At 45.4% G+C, this 22,246-nt stretch overlaps 1 protein-coding gene across 5 annotated transcripts in view; it reads left to right on the plus strand.

Annotated features, from left to right (window-relative positions):
• The window catches only part of Tiam2 (TIAM Rac1 associated GEF 2), a 227,253-nt gene that overhangs the window by 141,841 nt on the left and 63,166 nt on the right, over nt 1-22,246 (plus strand). For all 5 annotated transcript variants that reach the window (XM_087912123.1, XM_048420109.3, XM_085687874.2 and 2 more), the window contains 6 exons: nt 1,908-1,979; nt 9,577-9,735; nt 11,029-11,133; nt 11,881-11,959; nt 15,234-15,326; nt 16,088-16,351. In XM_087912123.1, coding sequence (XP_087768249.1) covers nt 1,908-1,979; nt 9,577-9,735; nt 11,029-11,133; nt 11,881-11,959; nt 15,234-15,326; nt 16,088-16,351 — 772 coding nt within the window. The remainder of the gene's footprint in view (nt 1-1,907; nt 1,980-9,576; nt 9,736-11,028; nt 11,134-11,880; nt 11,960-15,233; nt 15,327-16,087; nt 16,352-22,246) is intronic.

The following is a 22,246-nucleotide window of genomic DNA, read 5'->3' on the forward strand; positions in this document are numbered from 1 at the left end:
GTGCCACAGAGCAGGGGTGGTACTTGGGCTTGTCCGTAGTGCTCAAATCCCTGAAAGAATGGACCATAACTGCTGCATGCTTTCCAGTGGGGAGTATTTGCTCTTGGCGTTTGTTTTAAAGGTTTTATTTAATTTCATTTTATGTGCATTGGTGTTTTATCTACATTCATATCTGTGCGAGTGTGTTTGATCCCCTGGAACTGTAGTTACAACAGTTGTGAGCTGCCATGTGGGTGCTGGGAATTGAACCCAGGCCCTCTGAAAGAGCATTCAGTGCTTTTAAACACCAAGTCATCTTTCCAGCCCCTGCTCTAAGTATTGTAGCAAGGAAAGAACAACTCCAATATTTATTGCTAAAATATGACCCTAAGTTCAGCAAACTGTTTTGAGAGCATGTTGAATGTGCAGATCCAAAGTGTTTCCAGATACCCATAATGCAACATGTGTTAATTGCCATTTTTCTCCTGGCTGACAGGTTGTAGGGTTATTTTTTTTCAAGTACAGTGGAAGGAAAAAGCTATAAGATGATCTTATCCTATAACTGAGAGGGAAAAGATTTGCAGTGATTTTCAGTGAGCTGCCCGTGTTCTGGAAATGATTTTACTTGTTATTTTAAAGAGATGGTCACAGTTCATAGAGGTTTATTTCCTAATTTGTGTCTCTGTAACTGTGAACAACACCTAGGAATAGTGTGACTAAAGACTTTAAAATAATTTCAATGTTTTCAAATCCTGAAACCATGAAAAGTTTGGTGAGGAGGAGTGGATGGATTGGTGGAAAGACAGCAAAATGTGTGCAAGCTCTTTTATGGGATCCCTGATTTCTTAAATACTCATATACAGGAAGAATCACCTAGTCACAGGGCTGGCGAGACGGCCCAGTAGGTAAAGTGCTCCCCGTCAAGCCTGGCGATGCGTTTGCTTCCCCAGGAACCGCATGGTAGAAGGAGAGCACTGACGGCCCCGGCTGTCCTCCAGCTTCTCTGCGTTCACTGTGCATGAGCCCACAACACACACAAATCAGTAAATGCGGAAGAAATGAAAGACTTGCAGCTCTGCTTGTGTTTTTGTGTAGTTACAAGAAGTAATTATCTGCTGGGTAGAGGTAGTGGTGAGCTATAATCCACTGGCTAATATTGGGCCTATGTTTCCTGGATGGAACCTTCGCGATTATGTCCTGTATATAATGTCAAGGTCAATTTTGATATTAATCAAGATAGTCTCATGTAATTAAGGCATGATCAATAACTGGATAACTTGCTTATTTTTAGAAGTACCATTTAGTTAATTAAATGAGCCTTCCTGTCTGCCTCGGCATATCTGCTAAGTGTTCTCAACAAAAGATTTCTTGATAAACAAAAGCATTTGGTTGAACATTCTTTGTTTTAAAAAAGATATGATGTTAATACGTACATAGCTGAATAAAGCTGATGTATTAGTTATTCCTAGTTGAATATTTTATTTGATGTTAGCATTTTACAAAACTTAGAAGATACAATTTACAAAAGTAAAAAGTGATTTCTAGTCTTTTTGGCTTCAAACAAACCTTTATCAACATATTGTCTTCCAATATTTATTCTTAGAACATTAAAAACAGTTATAAGATTGACTTTTGTGGCTTTGCCAACTCTGTTCCACATCTTCTGAAATGCATAATTAGTTACAAAAGCAAAGTCAAGAAAATTCAAGATGACTTGAATGCTGTGATGTCAATATAAAACCATGGGAGGAAAGAAAACAGATTCCTCTGAAGAGGGAAAGGTTAATATTTGAATGTTACTCCAGAATGTGCAATGAAGATCTCACAAAATGTTATACAACTTCAGACTTTAAACTGAAGATGTGTGGGTGCCAAGGGAAATCTGCAGAACCATTTCATTAGTCTCTTTCCTTCTTCCTGTTTGGCAGATGTTTGATTCGAGCAGCAGCCATGGATTTCCTGGAACTCAGCTACCTCAAAACTCCACTAACTCCAGTGAGGTAAACTTGGCTGGACAAGGCAGCCATCTTGTTTTATGTTGACAAAGTAGGGAATGCTGGTTTAGAGTCTTCACATGATCTATTAAAAGACAAGTTTAGAATGAAAATGGTTCCTACTAAGTAAGCTAAGAGGTGTCCCCTAAATGTTAAGTATTTTTAAACTTTCATCACCACCTTAAAAGGAGTGCTATCAGTGACTCGGTCAGAGTAGTGTCTTTGGTCAGCAGTATCTGACCCTCCTGTGAATACTAACGAATCCTAAGTTACATCTTCCTTCATGACAGTCAAGGCCTTCACATAGACGGTCCATGCTTCTCTGGTCATCCTCAGTGGAGTTGAGCAGTGTCCCTCTCTGGTCTCCAGAGTTGCTTCTATTTCTGAATGGGACCAGGAGTGGGGTCCGCTGCTTGGATATGTTGATAGTTACGCTACTTTCTCCAAACTCACTTCCTTCTTTCAAAGTTGTATTTCATATTGTTCATCAGTTTCTCCAACTTTTCCTCCATCGGATTGCTTTATCTTTAATTTTATTTCTAACAAACATCTGAGCTCATCAAAGTTAAAATGCTGATGATGAAGCTGGAACAATGGTTCAGAGGTTAGGAATACCACCTGTTCTTCAAGAGGAGCCAAGTTCATTTTCTAGTGTTCAGACAGTGGCTGACAACCACCTGTAACTCCAGTTCCCAGGGGATTTGACATTCTCATCTGGCTTCTGTGGGCACTAGGCATCTGTGTTGTGCACAGATACACAGGCAGACAAAACATCCATATACATAAGATAATAAAATAACTTTAAAAAACACCCAATAATGGGGCTAGAGAGAAGGCTGAGCACTTAAGAGAGTTTGCTGCTCCTATAGTGGGCCTGAGCCTAGTTCCCAGAACCCTCACCTCAGCTCACAGCTGCCTGTAAGTTCAGCTCCAGGAACTCTAATGCTTTCTTCTTGCCTCTGGGTAACCACACACACAGGTCACGTGCACACACACACTCTTTCACACAGATGTAAATAAAAGGCAAAATTAAAACTGAGAAGCCTGATAATGATCAGCATGGACAAACCTACTGTGTCTTTGAAAAAAATCCAACACATGGATGGGAATAGTTTTGATGAATTAGAAATTTAGTTTGATAAAAACCCTGAATTATAGTAGAATGTTAGACACTGTGACAGGAGGGAGGGCGGTACTCTCTAGTGATATAAAATATTCAGTATATACATGCTCCGCCTCCTCGTGAAGCTAGGAACAGTCTCCTTAGTTTGTCATCGTTGTTGCTAAAACTGCTGCTAGGTGGCAACTTTGCTTCAGACGCCCTGCCTCCTGTGGGATGAGTGTGAATGGGTTGTAAGATCCTCTACCTGGAGTCATGTTTCTTCTCGCTGGCAACCTGCCAGGACCATAGCTGCCAAGAGCAGGCTATGGGGATAGGGTGGCTTGGATGGGGACTTTCCTGCCTTATGTGATCCTCTTGCTAAAGCTCACAAACCACGAGGAGGCAATGAAACCACATCCAAACCTTCTTTTCTATAAGGGATGCTATCGAAATGGCAGTCATTTCTGTATGCTTGTGGAGCTGATTCAAAATCCCTGAGAGATCATACTATCATCAGGGAGCTTGACTTAATCATGTAGTTTGTGTGTTACTGAGATTTCAGTTTTTACTGCGCCCTGCCTTATCAAACCACATTTGTGTGTGTATGCGCATGCGCATGTGTAAGTGTGTGCTCATGTGTAGTGTTTTGAAGAAGAGCTTTTTGTAGGTTTGTGGTTTGTATAGTGTAAGTGTTCCTGTGTATTCTAAGCCCATAGCTCATGCCAACATTATGAGACTTGCTTAATGTCCGTTGCTTAATCGTTTGTATTAGCTGTAGCCCTTTACTGGTTGAGATCTGTTGGATCCATGATCAAAACCCAGTGTTTTAAGATGGTATCTCCTTAAACATTACGTAACAATAGAAAGTTCTTATTTTACAAGTTTTAGGAGTGAGATCATCAAAGCATTATCAAGACTTCCTGCAGACTTTGAGAGACAATGTTGCTAAAATGGTCACTGATGGTGAAGGCCTGTGCTTATTTCAATTGGGTTCAGGTTTACACATATTCCAGTCGAGTCCCCAAGTCCCAGGGTATTAAAGACCCCTGTCCTGAGCATCTCTCCAGCTGAAACCCTGTGTAGGGACTCAGGACACTTTCCATTCATGTGTTGGCTGTTTCAATGGTACATTTTTCTCTCCTGTGTCACAAAACACAGGTAGCCAGGTTCAAATTGAACTGTAGCTTGAACTAAGGGATTCTTTTTTTTTTTTTTTTATATATACCTCTTTGGCTTAAAATCCTGCCTGTAGCTCTTTGGCTAATTACCATTATTATTCAGCAGTTGTCTTGCACTAATCACAGAGAATGTTTGCAGCACACAAACCGTCGGCTTTTGTACAGTAAGTACATTATGTGCACTGGCATCGTACAGAAAGGCCGTTGTGAGGGAGGAGCCGCAGTCCTTTTAAAATATCCCACCATAATTGGTACATCCTGTCAGGGTCTAGTAGTGAGTCACCCTAATTGGGAGTCTGTTAGCGCTGGAGGAAAGCCAGCCTCCTTGGAGCATTTTTGAAAGGACACCTTGGCTCGCCCCAAATGAGAGCTTTTCAGAGGACTCTTGGTGAGTAATGATGAGTCTCAGACAGTGTTTGCCAGGGAGGTGTTTGTTACGGAGATGTCAACAAATCTCCCACTGAGTTAGGGTGGCAGCTGCCCCAGAAAGCCACAGCCGCCGTGGCAGCCCCTGGCCTTGGCCTCCGCGCCTGGAAAACTGTCTGGGGGGTGTCCTGACTTTATGTGGGACTGAGTGAATGGGGTATTGTCACGTTGGGTACTAACTGCAGACAGGGCGGCTGGGGGCACCCCCCTCCCCCGATGTTAGTGCCTCGAATGGAAAATGTGAAGGAAGCAGCCAACTGTTTACCACAGCACAGTCTGTTCAAAGAGAACGCTAGTCTGTAACCTTCCACAGCACGTGTACATGTGCGCCCACAGAACATGTCTCTGTCTGTCTCTTTGCATGCATGCACATAGCTGGCCAGTCAGGCCTTTGTCTTCCCTTTCCAACCACTGATGTCTGGCCATCTGCCCAAGAAGGAAGTAAACACCACATCATCCTTGATATGGAGTTGTCAAGAAAAGCCAGAACGGATCATTTCTTTTGTGCCGTCCCTTCATCTCACTTGCTAATAGACCTCTCCTTTGATCAGGGCCTGGGGTGGTGTGGGCCCGCTTATGACAGACAGACACTGTGATTTTGCTACTCAAGTCCCTTCAGTGATCCAAGAGGTAATTACAAGCCATTCGATCCAAAAGCATCTGCCACGAGAATGCACAGGGTTGCCATTCTCTCTCTGTGACACATACTGAGTAGAAGTAATTTGACATGTGGTTTCAGGGCCATTAGATAATAATAATAATAATAATAATAATAATAATAATAATAATAAATTTCTGTAGCGGTTGCCCTACCTACCAGGAGAGCTAGCTCGACTTGCCAATGCTAAGGTAGCGTGTTGTGTGTTGTGGTTGGGCCTCCAGTTCACCAATGCCCCCATTTCCTGGGTGGCCAGCAGGAGTTGGGCTGTAACGAGACAGCATTACATCCCACTTCAGGTTCCTCAAGGTTTTGGGACAAGGAATAATTCTTACGCAGTTCTGGACAGTGGTTGTCCCTGAACTGTGGGGATCATACAGGTATGGCTGAGCTGAGTGCAGAAGGTTTGCAGAGCATCTCATGCCATTCCTCCTGGTGTGCCCTCCGGAAACCAGTACTTGTGGTGGTCCCCTTAAAGGCGAGGGAGATGAGGCAGCAGGTTACCAGGCTGCCTGAGGCTAGAAAGATGAAAATCTGACCTCCGCCAGTTCTGTGTCTTTCCTTGGGGTTCTCCTGGGACTGAGAACTTTGAGTGGGACTTCGGGAATATCTTCTGGCTGGGGGAGGAAGTAAAGTAGGAGAGAGCCAGGAGGTGAGGCTATCCTTTTGCTGCAGTTAGCCCAGTCTGGGACTCTGGAGCACCTTTGAGAAGGGTGTGCGGGAAGGAATGCCCAGATGTCTCATTTGTGTGTGTGTTTAGTTTTAGGGTTTTCTGTCTCTTTTATGAAAAGGATGTAGGAGAATGTTTTATCTGACTCTTTGAAACCAAAGCGCATGTTTTCAGCTTGGATGACACTGGCCCTTCCTGAGGAAATCAACACAGGCTTTCTCTTGGAAAGGGCAAAGCTTAAAATAACTTAGAAGATCTGTATTCATCAAGTAGACATTTTTTTTCTGGTTCTAATTAATTAATTCCACATTCTTTGATTCTGTTGAATAACCAGGTTTCTCCTTTCCCATATTTAATACATGTGTGCGTACATGTGGCGGGGGGGGGGGGCGGCGTACAGCAAGAAGCACATCTGATTTGTCATTGTGGGAGGTCTTTTGAGAGGCTCTCTCTCCCCGATGGCCTTGCTTTGATAGGCATCTTCTGCGAACAGTGTGGACATACGAAAGGACTCCTCCATGCATGTACAGGCTCAAAGCTGTGCTTCATGGAACACAGTGGGGTTGTTTCTGTTGTCCTTTCTCTCACCCCTCCATTTATTCTCTCACGTTTCTTCTTTCAAGACTTGTCTTCTTTTAACAAGGTGGTAATTTGTCTTCCTGAAAGTTGGGACTATTAAGAACCCGTCACTCAAAAAGCAAATCAGAATCAGACGCAGGTGTCAAGCCTCGACCTTCCCCATGGGTCGGGTGTGAGTCTCTAGTGGCATCCATCTCTCATCAGGTACTGACTATATTCTGGGTGTGAGATGTAACATGAGCAGGGCCACCTGCTTGTTTGTGGGTTTCTGTCCCGCCCAGTACCCCACAACCAGCAAGCCCCAAAGAAAATCACACACAGGACTCCATAAGATTATACACTGAATGGCCCATTAGCTTAGTCTTCTTATTAACTAATTCTTACATCTTACGGTAACCCATAATTCTTGTCTGTGTTAGCCATGTGGCTCAGTACCTTTTCCAGCTGTCAGCTCACATGTTGCTTCTTTGGTGGTCTGGGCAGGAGTGGCAGAGGGAACTCCCTGCTTCCCAGAATTCTCCTGTTCTCATTGCATCACCTCTACTTCCTGTCTGGTTTTCCCGCCTATACTTCCTGCCTGGCCAATCAGCATTTATTTAAAATATGATTGACAGATTACAGACAATTCTCCTGCACCAGTGAGACACCATGTTAAGGGCTAGAAGAGCCTGTGGATGAGGCAACCGTACTATCAATTACCTCACCACTCAAAGTGGGTGAACCCAAAGCTAAGCCTCGCCTGAGCTGGGGTCTGCTATGTCAAGAGCTTAGTGTTGTGGGTTCCCCTAACAAGTGATTCTAACATTAGAGCCAGGGGGCACAGAACAACAGAGGAAAGCAATTGAAATGAGCAGAAATGCAGAGGCAGGGGAGTGCCTTTCTTTTTATGAGAAGGCCCCTAGAGACAGTGTGTTAAGCCAGGGTACAGTTTATGCAGCAGAATTAGGAAGCGAATCTGGACCGTTCAGTCATGTCCATTGTGGTGAGAAGTTAGCTGGTAGGCTTCCATGTCTACACTGTGTCATAGCAGGGGGCTTGACTCATCCAGACTTTGGGGGTCAGAGCCCTTCTTTACTGCATGTATTGCTTGTGTAAGCTTAAGAAAACATTTTAGAACTTCTTCTGCACCCATTTTTCTTACTGGGTAAGTAAGGGGTCATGATGATGCCCACCTGAGAGGGTGACTGTGAGTGGACTAGCTGCAGGGTAGGAGTTTATCTTATGTGAAGGGGTCTCCCTGTGATGGGCAGCCAGGGGTGAGAGAGCAGGAAGCCATGGTGTGGCATGGAGGTGAATCTTCCCGAGTCCCCGCCTCCCCCCCCACCCTGTCCCTCCTGTCTTCTTCTTGAAGGACAGCATAAAGTGCCCTGTAGTGGTCTCTGTTGTTTCTTTTCAGTTTCTTACTCCACAGCGACCTCTGCTGGGCCTTCGGTTTTATTTTTCAATGAGCATTGTTTAAGCAGGGAGCCTGTGCCAATAGGGGCAACCCCTGCTCTTACTGGGCCCCTGGGTAGAACCCCTGCCCCAGTGACAGAACCGCCTGGGAGAATGAGCCCGAGCAAGCCCTCACCCACATCGCAGACCCCCTTAGCAGAGAGTGTCCCAGCGCCCACCTGGAACCGGGGGCTCAAGGACTCTGCTTTTGTCTTTTCTTTTCTCCTTGGCACGTGGCGGGACTTCGGTTCCCGCTGTGATCATCTTTCTAGGAAAATGTGCTGGCGTTGACAGATCTATGGCAGATGCAGTTATACCACTTCAGAATTGAGCGTCACGTTTCCAAACAGACGTCACAGAAAGATGGATTCTTCCCCTTTTCTGGCCAGGCCTGTCCTTTGGAATGTCCTTATTATATCGACTTTGGCTTTGCACGGTGTGTGTTTAAAGACATGGGTGGAATTAGCAGCAAAATGTTCCATCGGTACAAATGCTGTAGACCTGAGTCTTACGAAGCAATGAGAGAGCCCCGAATCAGTATGTCATGCTTCCCCCGTAAGACATCTTCATGCATGTGGGTTCCCTTGCTCATAAACACTCGTGTTAATTTATAAATACCAGTAATGAGAACAATGCTTCCTCTTGCAAAGTGGTAAACTGAGGCTTAGCAAATCAAATTTTGTTGTTTATTTTGAGACGGGGTCTTGCTATGTAGCTGGAATTCACTTCGTCGATAAGGCTCAGACTGAGATCTGGTCTCAAACTCAGAGGTCTTCCGTTCTCTGCTGGGATTAAAGGCATATGCCAACACATCCATCTAAATTAAGCATTTCCCCCACCCCGGGCAACTATTGTCTAGTCGAGTAGCAGCCTTGGAGTTGGGTTCACCATAGTGTTCCTGCGGGGATGTAGCTCGAGAAAATACTTGAGTTGCTGGGTGCATCTTTGCTGTGCTTGTCATCAATCTGAGCAGTGTTGGCTCACATGAAGTGACGGGTGACGTGACAGGCTGCGATGGTGAGGTTTAGGAAAATATCCTGGGAAAGCTCCTGAATCAGGTGGTATGTTTGGGGACGATTCCCTGACAAATGGTCATGTCTGACATAGCAGGGAGACAGAGAAAAGAAGTTCTCTGTACTAGATGTTAGACTTAAAAAGTCTAAACAGAATGAAGGATCACATTTCCAGAGAGTTGAGTTTAGACCTGGGATGGGGCACAGATAGACATGCCCATCACTGTGAATGAGAACCTTTGGAAGCTGGAAAGGAATTGAGGATTAGATGCATGGTTCCCCGTGGCCCTTCCCTACCAGGACTCTATAGCAGTGAGACTGAGCTGTTCTGAGCTGCCTGTGTCAGAGTGGAAGGAGCCTCTGTTCCTGGGCTTCGACTCCATCTGTGTAGAGAGAGGGAAGAGCCAAAGGCTGTCAGATTGGTGCCAGCCAAAGGCTGCCCCAGGGCGGTGTGAGGGGCCAGTGTGTGCGGCGTGCGCAAAGCTTGTGTCAACAACTACTTCTGTTTTCCTTACCCGACCTACGCTTTCTCCCCTAACGCAGGTCCACGATCTGCATCTGTATGGCTCCACAGTAGACAGTGCTCTCCGAGACAGCACATGGGAGATCCAGACATACGTTCACTTCCAGGACCATGACGGAATCACTGTGGTCATCAAGCCCGAGCACAGAGTGGAGGATGTGCTGACGTTGGCGTGCAAGGTGATGGGTTTCGCTGTAGGAATATATACTTTCTCAACAGAGAGGAGCAGTGATGCACTCCTGGCTTCTGGTTTCGTGGGGTGTTTAAGACCCATCTTTCTACACGGGGGAACATATTAGCATTTTCTAGTGAGTTAACTCTGCCCACAGACATTTTTAGTCTATCCCTAAAGTCGCTGTGGCATCCGTTGCTGCTCACGTTGCTTAGCGATGAAGTGTTTTGTGCACCATTAAGTATGTCCCTCAGTGCCGTTCAGTCGCTCCTTGGGCACTCGGGAGATGACAGTGATTCATTCTTCCAACTGGACTTTATTCCCCGTGTGAAGAGGAAATAGACCAATCCATTCCGCACTGGGAATTCTGATGCCTTTAGACCACCAGGTGTCGCAGTAGAGCTGAAAGATTTACGGGACAGAAGTACATGGGACTACATAAAGGTGAAGAGGCATGTAGCGTTTTCTGACATACATGATAGGCGTGAAGAGTATTTTATTTCTCTTATTTCTCTCTTATACTTGGCATTGAAGCTTTAGTGTCCTGTACGCTTGTGTATGCAATCATGTCCTTATGAACTCAACTGCCCCTCCTCCCAGTGTGTAAGCCTTTTTCTTCAGAAAAGCCTAGATATTGATCTGTCTGGGTGATAAAAACGGACACAGTGACACATTCTCTGAGTGTTATAAGGTGTCGGAGGCAGGAGGTCAGCTAATCTTGTCTGGAGCACAGGCCAGACAATGCTTTGCTGTTGAAGGTGTGGGGAAGAAAGAAAAGATAGAAGCGAGGGAAGGAGGAGGGCGTGCACGCATGCGTGTTCACATACACACACACACACACACACACACACACAGAGAGAGAGAGAGAGAGAGAGAGGAAAAGGAGGATATATTTGCACTTCTACATTTTCATTTTGAAAATACTTTGAAGTGTGAAATTCTGAAGCCCGTAGAATCTCAACCCATCTTGCAAATCTTTGTTCTTTCATGAGAAACAGTTGAAAGTTAGCAACCGACAGGTGGAAGAGCTAGCCGATCTGACAGGAGATGGTGTTGTAATGAAATGCGGTTCCTTAACTTCCTAGCTGTGAACCTTACTCTTTGGGGTGACGGTATTTAGAGGAAACCTTCACAGTTAACTTTGACCCTTCTTCTTCTTGTTTGCACATTTAAATTTGAGTTTTTCCATGGTTCCAGTCGCTTTTTGCGATTTTGTCAGTGGTCTGTCGTGAGCCTCCTGAACGCCGGTGACTTTAGGACAGAGCAATTAGACTCCGAGTAACCAATCGTTTTCTTGCAGATGAGACAGTTGGAGCCCACTCACTACGGTCTTCAGCTTCGGAAAGTGGTGGATGGAAGTGTCGAGTGGCATGTGCCTGCGCTGTGTGAATACATGCAGGAGCAGGCAAGTGGAGGTTCCAGGTTGAGAGGGACTGTCCGACTGCGTCTGTGTCCGACCTCACAGCCCAGGCTGGCCTCAAACTCCGTGAGGAGCTAAGGATGATCTTGAGATTTTTTTTTTAATATTTTTTTCATTTTATATACCAACCCCAGTTCCATCTCCCTCCTATTCTCCCACCCCCCCCCACTTGCCCCATATCCCATCCCCATCCACTCCTCAGAGGGAGTAAGGCCTCCCTTGGGGAATCAACAAAATCTGGCATACTAAGTTAAGGCAGGACCAAGCTCCTCCTCCCTGTATCAAGGCTGAGCAAGGTATCCTATCATAGGGAATGGGCTCCAAAAAGCCAGTTCACGTATCCAGGATAAGTTCTGGTCCCACTGTCAGCCTCCCCCCCATAAATCAAGCCACATGACTGTCACCCACATTCAGAGAACCTAGTTTGGTTCCACAATCATTAGGTTCTGACCCTCCTGCCTCGACATCCCGAGTCCCTGGGATGCTAATGTGTGCTGCCACACCTAGTGCATGTGTGTGATGCTCAGATTCACACCCAACCAAGGCTTTGCACATGCTAAGCGCTGCCAGCTCAGCGCATTCCCTAGGTCTGTCTCTGTGTGCTCTTAATTTTGAAGGCTGTAATTTGGGGGCAAACTGTTCACACTTGGTGTTTGCTTCGTAAAGAGCTCTCACGTAAGTAGTGTTGTGTGATGTTAAATCCGTTTACTTTGTTGCTTTCACCTTCCTTAGGTTTATGACGAAATTGAAGTTTTCCCTCTCAATGTGTATGACGTGCAGCTAACCAAGACTGGGAACATGACCGACTTCGGTGAGTGTCCCGAGCCCTCTCCTGACCCTGGGAGCCAGCCGCTCATCCCGCCTTAACCCCTTTCTCTCTCTCTCTCTTTGTTATTATTTATTGATTTTAGTAGGATGGGCTGGTACGTATCAATATTGGCCAGGTGCCTCGGACCGGCTCAGGGGAGCCACTCAGACCGTAGGAGAAGCAGGGTCTTGGTAACAAGAAGGCACAAGTTCGGCGAATGACAGACAAACACAACACACAAGAGAGTGGTTAGAATCTGCTGCGATTTTACTGAATCCATGTTTTCATTATATAGTATTCAAACAAAGAACAAATCAGAAGGTCTTGTATCATTAGTTGGCACAGTATGAAAGCTTCTTTTAGTCACATCAGCGTTATTTAAGAAAAGCATATTATCAGGGACAGGTGTTAGACATAAAGCATCCTTAGAAGAGGAACTCTTGTCATTGGGAACGTAAGCCTCAGACAAGTGGTTTCATCTTATAAATAGAAAGTTTCTGTTTCATTATCACTATCATTGCCTTCCTCTTTCTAACCCTTTCTTCATCTCATCTAGTGACCAAATATGCCTAATCAGATCTCTGCACCTGCTGAAATATACTTTTTAGTACCTTCTAATGCAGCAGACACCATGGGGGTTGGGATCTAGCAAGCATATCCATAAAGTTCAAAGTATAATATAACAGTCTTTGTCCATCAACATTAACCCATCTATTCCCTTGCTCGTCATACACCTTGTGTATGACAAAGGTTCTGCTGTAGTCTTATACATTCCCATACTGTGCTTCCCTATCCCAGAGCTGTTCCTGAAGAGATAATCCTTGTCTTGTATATATAATGACTATCATTATTATAAAAGAGATTATGCAAAGCCCATATCCTGCATAGCCAGCTAATCGAGAAACCCGTCTATGCCTCAGCAGTGGCTAATACCGGGACCGTCTGCCATTGACCTCCAGGAAGCCTAGTCCCATAGGACACGTAGCTCCTGTCCGGCATAATGACATATGTCATGTCACACAGACGACACTGGAGTTGGTTTGGCAGTCAGGCAATTACAGGAAATAATATCAGAGTTGGTACGGAATGTAACCCGCTGGTGGTAGTGCCAACACAAGGAATTAAACTGGGCTGGGAACTAGTCTGAGGTTCACCGAAGGGCCAGACAAGGCTTCTTTGAGCCATCTGTTGATTTTTGTCTGTCTCACTTGTCTGCTGTGCCTGAAGAGGCCAGAAGAGGGTGTCTGATTCCCTTGTGTTTGGAATTACAAGCAGTTGTGAGCTGCCCAACTTTCATGCTAGGAGCAGCAAGTGCTCTTAACCACTGAGCCATCCCTTCAGTCCCACGAGACTTCTTTTCACATCTAGTGTCTCACCCACCTGGAATGCTTTCTTTCTCTATCCTTTTGCCCAGGATAGAAATCGTACCTTTCCTTCGAGAACACATGGCTGATCTAACTGAAATAAGCCCAATCTGTTTGTTTATCTCCTTCTGACCTGAATTTAACCATGAAGGGTCAGCATTGGTGTTTAACTGTTTTCCTGGTCTTTATTGAAACCCACTCTAAGGTCTCTGTAGAGTTTGCTGATGTCTCAGAGTGCACTTCAGCCTTTTATTGCCTTTACCAGAAGTCAACAATCAGATGAAGGCTGGTGAACGCCTCCACAGAGAGGCTGGCTTTCTCACGATAAAAACATTGTCACAGCTTAGATATCTGCTTTAAAATAATTCAAGTTGCTAATATGCAAAATTGTAATACATGAAAATTCCATTCTTTTGAATTGTTCTTAATTATATGATCAGCTGTATTGGTTTGTTTTGAGACAAGGTCTCACTTTGTAGCCCACACTGGCTTGGGATCCCAGGATATCCTCAAAACTCTTAGCTTCTCAAATGCTGAGAACCAATGTGTCCACTGTAGGCTTGTATTGGTAGGTTATAAGTTGGTTTCGTTTGGAAACCCTCTTTGCCTTTTGTCTACTCCTTTTGAAGTAGACATTGTGTCTGCTTTCCATGGCTGCCATGTCTGCTTCCCATCTGAGTGAATGAGTTTAATCCCAGATTCTTTTGCCATGCTGACCAGGCTTTGCTTGAGGCTTAGAGAAGACCTAGGGGAAAGAGGACATTTTCCCCTAGCCTCCAGGAGCTCATAACATTGGGGAACTCAAATGTGGAAGTATAGTCTCCCCCATGGCAGTGGAGGTAGTGTCTGAGGGGACATGCATTCCAAGCAGGATATGTACTGGGTTTTGCATGTCACATTTACATAAAGCACTGGATCCATTCAGATAGTTTTTTCACCTTCTCTTTCTGTGTGTATGTGCTTGTGTGTGTGTGTGTGTGTGTGTGAGAGAGAGAGAGAGAGAGAGAGAGAGAGAGAAACAGAGACAGAGAGAGAGACAGAGACAGAGAAAGAGAGAGAGACAGAGAGAATAAATGAATGAATCCAGGAATGTATATGATATGCCAGGGCACAAATGTGGAGGACAGCGGACAACCTTGAATTATATTCTTGAGCATATATTTTTGAGACAGGTTTTCTATGTTGTTTTTCCACTGCATGGGCCACGCTAACTGGCCTGCAAGTTTCTAGGCATTATTCAGTCTCAGCCTCCTGAAGGAATGTTAGGTTACTGGTGCTTGTGCTGTGTACCTGGCTTTTTCCATGGATTCTGGGGATTCGAACTCTGATCCTTCTGCTTGTGAAGTATATGCTACATTGTGCCATTGCAACAGAGCTGGAGCTTTGTGTCCATAGGATGCTAGCTTCCTACTCTCCTTCCCCTGCTCTTGATAAGTACACGTTTTACCCTTCGTCCTTATGAATTTGGGAACCCTTTGATGTTTGTCTACCTGTGCCCAACTTCTTTCACTTGGCATTAATGTCTTCAGGGTTCATCCCATTAGAGAATGTGCCAGCATTTTCTTTTTAAGACTGAATAATGTCCTACCACCTGTATACACCACATTCTGTTTGTCCTTAATCTCATTTGCCAGGCAGTCTGTTCCCAGGAGCTGGCTGTTATGAGTGTGCTGCCGTGGACAGATGCAACTGTTGATTAAGGTTGCACACTCCTGTGTCTAAACCCTCCAGTCTGGTGGGTTCCTCTTTCCCCCCACTCTTGCTAAATCATAGCACTTTCAAAATGGTTGTAACCTGACTTCTCAGTAATGCTGCATTGACAGGAATGGATGTTTACAGAGACACCCCCGCCTGGGCTGGGGAGATAAAGGGAGGCAAACTCACACTCGCTCTTCTCTTTTCTCCCTCCCCAGGGTTTGCAGTCACAGCTCAGGTGGACGAGCATCAGCATCTCAGCCGGATATTTATCAGCGATGTTCTCCCTGACAGTCTGGCCTACGGAGGAGGTCTGTGCGGTGCTGTGTGTGTGCGCTCGGAGTTTCTTACTGTGAGGTGCATCTGCCTCATGGACTTGTTTTGCTGTTTTGTCAGATGAGGATGATTCATCCTGGAGTTTTTGAGACAGAATTTTCTTGAAAATGCATATGTGCATATATAAAGTATTTTTTGTGTGTGTGTGTTTATAAAGAGAGAGTATTCATTACAGATGTGTGTGTGTAAAGACAGTATCATACAGATGTGGATGTGGAGCTCTTGAAAAAGAATTTACTTGAAAATTCATATATATATATAAAGTATTGTGTGTGCAAAGAGTATTTATACAAGTGTGTGTGTGTGTGTTTAAAGAAAGTATTCATACAGATGTGTATGTGTGGGAATTTACTTGAAAAGTCATATATGTACATATAAAGTATTTGTGTATAAAGAGAGTATTCATATAGGTGTGTGTGTAAAGAGAATATTCATACAGATATGTATGTGTGTGTATAAATAGAGTATTCATAAAGATGTCCAGATAGAGGGAAGGAGGGAATGTGTGAGACAGATAGAGACCCGGAGAAAACACTTGATAAGCTGTTCCCCAGACTGTGTTAAAAACTGCTGCCTAACGCCAGCTCAGAGCTGAGCTTTAGCGTAAACTTGTGCGTCCTGCTGCGTCTTCCACCCGGTCAGTGGTTGGCACTTGCAGCTTGCTCTTGTCTTTAGGATGCATCTCTATAATCTCCCTAACCCCCTTTCTTCCTGTTTCTCCCTTCCTGGTTCTCAGGACTGAGAAAGGGCAACGAAATCATGACCTTAAATGGGGAAGCTGTGTCTGACCTTGACATCAAGCAGATGGAGGCCCTGTTTTCTGAGAAGAGCGTCGGACTTACACTGATTGCCCGGCCCGTGGACAAGAAGACAACCCTGTGCACATCCTGGTCAGACAGTGACCTGTGCTCCAGGGACTGGAGAGGTCGGCTGCCCTCTCCCAACCAGTCCCAGCTGCTGGAGGAGTTCCTGCATAACTTTAAAAAAACCTCCACAAATGGTAAGGCTGTCTTCCATCTCCATCTTGAATGGTTAGCGCCTTGATCGCAAGTCCAGATTGTAGAAGATACTACTCAGAGATTGCTTCCTCGTTCACTAGGGCAAGAGCACAGGTGCAAACTGGGATGGATTTACCAGGAGTCCACGCATTTTAGCAATTAGAACACATTCAGAAGAATTCAAAGTAGCTACTTTTTTTTCCTTGCACAAAATAGTCTTTAAAACCACAGGCTCTTTAAAAAACCTTTCACCGTATTCAGTGTTGACATTGCCTGTAACCGATGGCAGGCATGAGCCTGCATAAACCCCAGTCTCGGAAGACTATGATTTTAGTGGAGTGTAAGGTGAATCCACTTTGCATTGTTCTGTTTGGGTCCTGGAACACGGTGATGGGTTTTTTTGCTGTTAGGAGGACTGGTCTCTCAGAAGCAGCAAACATTGTAGTTCATGGGCCGATTTCAGAACTTTGTGAAGCTCCATAACTGAAGTGTCTGCCAGTATAGTTCCTTCTGCATGAAATACCCGTATGGGGAACCACATGAAGCTGAGTGTTCTGAACTTGCTGTTTCCACCTCGCTTGACTGTTCTCTTAGAGTCAGAGGCCCTACCTGAATACCTGCCATTTTCCTCTGTTGTCATGGAGAGTCCAGGTCAACTTCCCCAGGAGCGTAGGGTGGATCTTGATCTTGGGAACACCTGAGCAATATTCCATACTGTCCTGCATTACTAATGGATTTGCAATAGTGATCTCTGCGTGCTGACCAAGAATGAGTGCGGAGAGCAAAAGAGAGGCCATTAGGATGGAATTTAATGATAGAGCAGGCTTGAGAGGTCATCTTTAGAATTAAGCATCAGATTGTAAGACTCAACAAAGCATCTCACGCTTTCTCTTCCTCTTCTTGGATGTTCTTCCCACCCACAATATCATGAGGTTGATTATTGGCGTAGAAAAGTGGGTGTCATGAAACAGAAATTATGATAGAGCTAATTAATGAGTGGTGATATTGGGACCATCATTCAGCTTACCCTAGGCTGCTATTCTAACCCTGAGTGGCCTGTGTTATGTGTCCATTGTTGGATTGATTGTTCTTAAGGAACATTCCCTACCTGCTATTCCTCCATGTTTTGTCATAACCAGAAGGTACTGCGGCCTGTATTATCTTTCCCATTCTGGGAATGAACCTCTACAAAATAGCAAAACATGTGTGCAGACTTCTTCCTCCCTCCCTCCCTACCTCCCTCCTTCCCTCCCTCCCTCCCTCCTTCCCTCTTTCTTTTCTTTTCTTTTCTTTTCTTTTCTTTTTTCTTTTCTTCTGGCAGTGCCCACCTGCCTGGGTCAGTGCAGATGTCTGCTAGCACCTTCCCTGCATGGGGCTTCCCCTCCAGCTAGGCTAGGGTGTGTCAAGATTTAGCCCCTTTCTCAGACGGAGCACAGGCTCCTGAGCCCCAGGATTTGGGTTTATCCTTTTCTTTTTTCTTTTTGTGAGCTCCAGGTGACTGTTCCATGGTCGTGCGCCTATGCGCCATGACGGACTGCTTTTTCATACACTTTACAAAATGGAATTTTTCTTTTCTTTTTCATGTTTGAGATAGTGGTGTTGCTTGAGGGAAATTGAGTTCTTGGGAACTTTGAAGGTTAAGGGTAGGAATAAAATCTGGGGTGAGTAGGTAAGAAATTGAAAAAAAAATAGACCTAGTTTCTCATTTGGGCATAACGTCCTATGTGTGAAAAGAGCTTGCATATGGGTGTGCTAAGACTGGGGTGCGGGGACAGTCACACAGGTCCCGAGTTAGACCTGGGCTTGAGGACTGGGTACTCTTCAGGGGGTAGTATGTGGGTAGTGACGTTGGGTTGCAGAGGGCGCTAACTCCCTTCCAATCTCTTGCAGAGATGATTTTGAGATGTATCCATGGCCTTCTTCAGGTGGCCGCTGGAAGTGAGCCACAAGTGCACACAGAATCCTTCAGTAGGCCACTCGTGGTCCTTCTTCCCTTGCTGTCTCTTCCCTACTGTGTGATCGCTCTCCCAATAACTTCCGGAGACTAGTCCTCTGCTCAGACTGCCTTTGTGAGAGCCCCCGTGGTGTCCCCAACTCTGGCATGGCAAGGGCTCTCAGCCGGTGACTCACCTCCCTTACCTTTCTGTTCCAACTTCCTCTTTAACTAAGACTGTTTCGAAGCCAGGCAGAATGTCTTTTGTCACCTGTATCCTAAGTACCACATAGAAGGCTGAGGCAAGAGAACTGTGAATTCCAAGTCAGAATGGGATATATAACAAGACCCTGTTTCAAATTAAATAGCAGCAATAAAAAAAAACCTTTCTTTGATTTGTTTTACTATGAAATAGAAGAAAACCAATCCCATTGTCCTATTATGACATTAAAATTTACACAAATGAGCATTTAAGTAATTTTGAAGAAGGGATTCTAAGACAACTTTGGGCTGTCCTCAGAGCAACCTCTTTAGTGTGTTAAGTCAGACATGTCTCACCCATGGACATGGCTAGAAGGGACTCTGTATTTAGAAAGGAGGGAGGGAGGTAAGGAAGGCCCCAAGTCCATTCTACGGAGGCTGGGTCTCCACCTACTGATGTTTCTGAAGGATAAGACTGACTTTTTAAAAAGGGGAAACTGGACGAACCCCCTGTGGAGCAGGGAGAAAGATGTTTTTCAGTTGCTGGGGGCATATTTGACCATCTCAGGGAATGGATGCAGACCCTTTCCTGCTGGGTGTTGAAGGGCAAAGCCCTAGGAACATGCTACATTTGGCTCTGGGCTCTGGTCTACTTCTGGTTTTAGTCACACGTACAGACATCTTCACCGGTCTCTTATTTGGCCTCAAGTCCTACCAGAAGGGTGGTCACATCAGGGGGACGGGGAGAGAGGTCACAACGGACATGGGGGGGGCTAGTCTAGAAGAGGTATTCTGCTCGTATTTGAGACTTCTTAATAATTAAGACATTTGGTTAAATGAGTCTCAAACTCACCCCCTGAGCTTAAGAAAGACAGACTCCTGGGCTCTGGCGTGAGAGCGCCTCCTGCAGACAGTTAGATCAAGTTTGTCTCTGAGCCACTAGGTCTCTGCTCCGCAGGAGGGGGGTCTCTGTGAGTAGTGGAATCATTCTTTCCCCAGCCCCCTAAGCTGAGGTTCTGAGGAACAGTGAGATAAAGTGTCACGTAGTTATTAAATACGGCTGGCATCTTGGGGCGTCCATCAGTTAGGGAGTGAGCCCCGGCCTACCATTACCCTCCAGAACTCTCCAAAAACCCCGACACTTGGCTAGCCTTCCCCTTTTGGCCCTTGCCCCTGCCAAGGACACACTGATCCTATTAACACGGGAGGCTGAGAAGGCGACTCCCAGGGTTGCCTTGTTCTCATGGCTCTGGTCCCACAGCAGAAGCCATAGGGCCACTGTGTTTGAGTGAAGTACCTTTGACTCCTCCGGAATGAATGAATGGCTGTTTGATTTCTGCCTTACATATTTGAATTTCCATAATAGTTACCCATTCCAGGGAGAGCAAATGCCCACAGACTGTATTTGACCCAAGTAGAAATGCTAATAAAGAATTTTTTACAGAGAGAATTAATTTTATCACTGGAATTCCCCCAAAGAGGCCAGTGTTATTTTTGACCCAACAAGGACACCATTGAAGGAATTGGGCGTCTCCAAGCTGTTTGTGCTCTGATCCTGTTAATGCTGTTTTTGTGATTTATGCATGAAATTTCTTTTTCCGGCGTTTGCTGGCCCTTGAGCAATCTCAGCAGCTTTTAGCAAAGTCCTCCCGGGCATAAAGTTTGTGAACAAAGTTTTTTGCAAACACTAGACTCCCCCATGGCATTAATGTTTTCTCCATGCAAACAACTGTTACTATGGCCCTCTGAGGGCCAGAGGAACCCTGAGCAGGAGGCAAACAGAGACCCATGCTCCTACTTGGACTTATATACAGCCAGTGCTTTCTAGACACAGTCTATAGCCAGAGGTTTTCGGACAGCTCCTTGGCCCCCTTTTGAGTCACTCGTGCTGAACTGGTATCTGAGTGGTGGAGAGTCTTAAGCTATCAGAAGCCTCTTGGATGTAAATTTTCTTGAGACAGTGTCACTGTGTAGCTCTGACTGTCCTGGACCTCACTCCTCAGAGGCTGGCTTTGAACTCACAGAGATCTTACTGCTTCTGCCTCCCGAGTGCTGGGGACAAAAGCATGCACCACTGCACCCAGCTTGTGAATTTGTTCTTTTTTTTTTTTAAAGATTTATTTATTTATTTATTTATTATGTATAAGGTGTTCTGTTTGTATGTATGCTTGCAGGCCAGAAGAGGGCATCAGATCTCATTACAGATGACTGTGAGCCACCGTGTGGTTGCTGGGAATTGAACTCAGGATCTCTGGAAGAGCAGTCAGTGTCCTTAACCTCTGAGCCATCTCTCCAGCCCCGTGAATTTGTTCTTAAGGGTGGCTTGTTCTTGGGATATATGTGTCTACCATATTGGAGCCAACTCTACTACTGTGCCACGTCCACTTCCTTCCTGTCTAGAGTAGGAGGGCAGTCTGGGTCCACTTCCTTCCTGTCTAGAGTAGGAGGGCAGTCTGGCTTCCATGAAATGTTTAGAGAGACCAACAGCAATGATTTCTGGGAACACTGTTTCTGCTGCTGTTACTGAGTTCATCTGACCGATACCTCAGTTCCCAGATTTTGAAGATATCAGTGTTTCTACAGAATGGAGAGTGTATTTGTTTCATAATAAGGAAAATCCAATTGGGAGATACTAACTTGAGCCGGAGTTGGAACCTCAGCTACTTTCAGCACACCAAGGATGTAAACATATGGTTTGCTTCTTGAACAAGGTCAAGTGTGGGATTGAGGGTGTGGTGTGCTGCTACCCGGGGTAGGAGCTGAGGTCCACGGATGCAAAGTCCCTCTTAAGACTGAGTTTTGCTTGGGAGTTTGATTCCCATTTTCTCACTGTCTAATTTCTTCCCTTGCTTGCCTTTCATTACATTTTGTAGTCACAAAGATATGGAGTGGCCAGGGTTGGATACTCTTAAGATACCCTGAAATGAATAGGAAAGATGGAGAATAGAGTGCAGCTTTCTCTGTGAGGGCTGAAAAGACCACAGTTGCGGGAAATGGACTTGTCGAGTTGGTTCTGAGAGGTCCAATTGCTCAGGTGTCAGGCCTGGAAGTGGTGGTGATCATTGGGGAAGATGTGGGTAAAGGTGTCTCCTATGAAATCCCAACCAGATATGCAGAGGCTGAAGATGGGGGATGTGGAAAGGCATTGCTGGGGCCAGGCTATGAAGCCTTGAATTCTGGAAGCCTAGGAAAGAGCTGAGAACTGCCTGACCTTCCCTAGCCATTTGGGGAACAAGGGACGTGTTTGCTGGCCCCTTGGCCTCTGGAATGTACCTGCCACAATGTCCACCACTGTAACTTCACTGCCAATGGTCATTATGAATTGTTACTTTCCTGATCACAAGTCTTTTTGTGAACTCCTCTGGGGATGATGTGGCAGTTGCCATGTTGAAATCAGAGCAGCTGTGTGATTACTGCTTGAAGCCCTCCTTAGACTGGGTTCACTGATGTTCCCTCCTGGAAGAGATGAGCGCTCCGGAGGGGCAGGAGGCTTTGCCTCACTGCTTGGATCTACATATAAGTGGTTAACAATTGCTAAGAAAGAGGGACACCTTTTTTTTCCCACACTGTAGCTACAGTTAAGTTGCCCACTCTCAAGAGGCCTCTGAGTGTTACGATGCCATGCTTGGTCTCACAGGCAAGCCAGGTCACTAATGGTGTAGTTCCCAGCAGCCTTTAAAGAGAAAGCATGGTGGTTATTCGCACACAAAAAAGAATCAGTCCTCACTCTTCCACAGTGGCTTCCAGTGACACTCGCCCACTT

Source organism: Myodes glareolus, chromosome 1 (genome assembly GCF_982192425.1).
Source record: "Myodes glareolus chromosome 1, mMyoGla1.1, whole genome shotgun sequence".
NCBI classification, from domain to species: Eukaryota; Metazoa; Chordata; class Mammalia; order Rodentia; family Cricetidae; genus Myodes; species Myodes glareolus.